At 45.9% G+C, this 2500-nt stretch overlaps 1 protein-coding gene across 4 annotated transcripts in view; it reads right to left on the bottom strand.

Annotated features, from left to right (window-relative positions):
- rab11fip4b (RAB11 family interacting protein 4 (class II) b) overlaps positions 1-2500 on the bottom strand; it is a 48833-nt gene that overhangs the window by 11250 nt on the left and 35083 nt on the right. For all 4 annotated transcript variants that reach the window (XM_068592091.1, XM_068592088.1, XM_068592089.1 and 1 more), the window contains exon 4: positions 2351-2485. In XM_068592091.1, coding sequence (XP_068448192.1) covers positions 2351-2485 — 135 coding nt within the window. The remainder of the gene's footprint in view (positions 1-2350; positions 2486-2500) is intronic.

Raw genomic sequence — 2500 nt, forward strand, 5'->3', positions numbered from 1 at the left:
CGCCTCAGAGACACGGGTCCAACAGCATGATCCTCCAGAGGGCTCTACTGGGAGCACGACGCTGAGACACACTTAACCTCAGCTCAACGTCCTCTTTGCACTTCCAGAACCTAAACGTTAAGAGGAGAACTACTGCTTACTGTACTACTATTCACTCTCTAAACTTCAAATCTGCACACAATGCATTCGTTATGGAGCATTTCTGTGTGAGCTGATCTCCACATGTAAGGTACACACTTCAAGCTTTGACTCACAAACATTTGAACTGGTGAACACTTCACCACGGCTATGTGGGGAAGAAAAGGAGCGATTAACATAGATTGCGTTCTAATAATTGATAGCATTCCTACTTACTGACGCTCTAAAGGACTTTAATGTACAGCCTCCACACCCACTGTTTTCACGCGATCATTACCCATGCTTCATTATGGTAATGGAATTTGATTAATTGTGTGTAAAGGAGCTCGACACGCACAAGTGATCCTTTAAATGCTGCACGCCGCTTCATGGGGAAAGCTCCTTCCTCGGTCTATTCTGGATCCCTCGAGCCGTGCATGAAATCCACCATTCTTCAGACGAAGAAGTGAACTAGTCAAAGCAACGATGTCATGTATAATACAGTGTGAGAGCGCCGGTAAAACACTCAGAGCCTCGGGCTTCATGTTGTATTTTTCCTACAGGTGGTAGACGTGAGGAGCCTCTTTCCTCACACTCATCTAGATCCTTTCCCACTAGTATCCTGTTAAACCTGGATCCACTTCCCACCTTCCTCTTCATCAATGTCACGTTCATGCTCCCTCTCGCTCTCCCCACCAGCTCTTCCTCTCTGCCGCCTCCTCGTCGTATTAACGAGGAAGCGTCGGCTGAAGAGAGAGCTTCTCTCTGCAGGAACCCTGCAGCAGCTCTGAGGACCAGAAGGAACTTCCTGGTTCTCACCGTCACTCAAGAACACTGTTGTAGAGCGCTGTGTCGTCTCTGTGAGCGCAGCAGTGTGTGTGTGTGTGTGTGTGTGTGTGTGTGTGTGTGTGTGTGTGTGTGTGTGTAGGCTGTGTTAATGGATTATGTTTCTAACAATAGATTCCTCTCCAGTGGTTGATGAGGTCAGCAAGGAGGGACCGCATCACGTAACCATCGATTAGTGTGTGTGTGTGTGTGTGTGTGTGTGTGTGTGTCTAGGAGTGTGTGTGTGTGTGTGTGTCTAGGTGTGTGTGTGTGTGTGTGTCTAAGTGTGTGCATGTATATTAAAGTGTGTGTGTGTGTGTGTCAAGGTGTGTGTGTGTGTGTGTCTAGGTGTGTGTGTGTGTGTGTCTAAGTGTGTGCATGTGTATTAAAGTGTGTGTGTGTGTGTGTCAAGGTGTGTGTGTGTATCAAAGTGTGTGTGTGCGTGTGTGTGTGTTAAAATGTGTGTGTGTCAAAGTGTGTGTATCAAAGTGTGTGTGTGTGTGTATCAAAGTGTGTGTGTATCAAAGTGTGTGTGTGTCAAAGTGTGTGTATTTAAGTGTGTGAGTGTATCAAAGTGTGTGCGTGTGTCAAAGTGTGTGTGTCAAAGTGTGTGTGTGTGTGTGTGTCTAAGTGTGTGCACGTGTATCAAAGTGTGTGTGTGTGTGTGTGTGTGTCAAGGTGTGTGTGTGTGTGTGTCTAAGTGTGTGCATGTATATTAAAGTGTGTGTGTGTGTGTGTCAAGGTGTGTGTGTGTGTGTGTGTCTAGGTGTGTGTGTGTGTGTGAGTGTATCAAAGTGTGTGCGTGTGTCAAAGTGTGTGTGTGTATCAAAGTGTGTGTGTGTGTGTCAAAGTGTGTGTATCTAAGTGTGTGAGTGTATCAAAGTGTGTGCGTGTGTCAAAGTGTGTGTGTGTGTGTGTGTCAAAGTGTGTGTGTGTGTGTGTGTGTGTGTCTAAGTGTGTGCATGTGTATTAAAGTGTGTGTGTGTGTGTGTGTGTATCAAAGTGTGTGTGTGCGTGTGTGTGCGTTAAAATGTCTGTGTGTCAAAGTGTGTGTATCAAAGTGTGTGTGTATCAAAGTGTGTGTGTGTCAAAGTGTGTATATCAAAGTGTGTGCATGTGTCAAAGTGTGTGTGTGTATCAAAGTGTGTCTGTGTTTGTATCAAAGTGTGTGCGTGTATCAAAGTGTGTGTGTGTGTGTGTGTGTGTCAAAGTGTGTGTGTGTGTGTGTGTGTGTGTTTGTATCAAAGTGTGTGTGAAACAAGAGGAACACTTAAAACACACTCTTATTAAATTGCACTGTACAGTACACATGACAGCTGACATTAGGACATTAGTTACAGTGGTTAAAGTGTTGTGTGTACTTCCTGGTGTGTGTGTGTGTGTGTGTGTGTGTGTGTGTGTGTCCTACCTGTTGGACTTGAGGTTTTTGAGGCGAACCTCCAGGTCGTTCAGCAGGTTGACCTTCTTGCTGCACTGAGAGCAGTAGACGTCCATCATCTCACCGTTGAAGTGCTGACGCACCTTACGAGGAGTCTGGCCCGCGCTGTCCACACACACA

Source organism: Clinocottus analis, unplaced genomic scaffold (assembly GCF_023055335.1).
Source record: "Clinocottus analis isolate CAN_PGR_092001 unplaced genomic scaffold, fCliAna1.0.p SCAF_26, whole genome shotgun sequence".
Classification (NCBI taxonomy): domain Eukaryota; kingdom Metazoa; phylum Chordata; class Actinopteri; order Perciformes; family Cottidae; genus Clinocottus; species Clinocottus analis.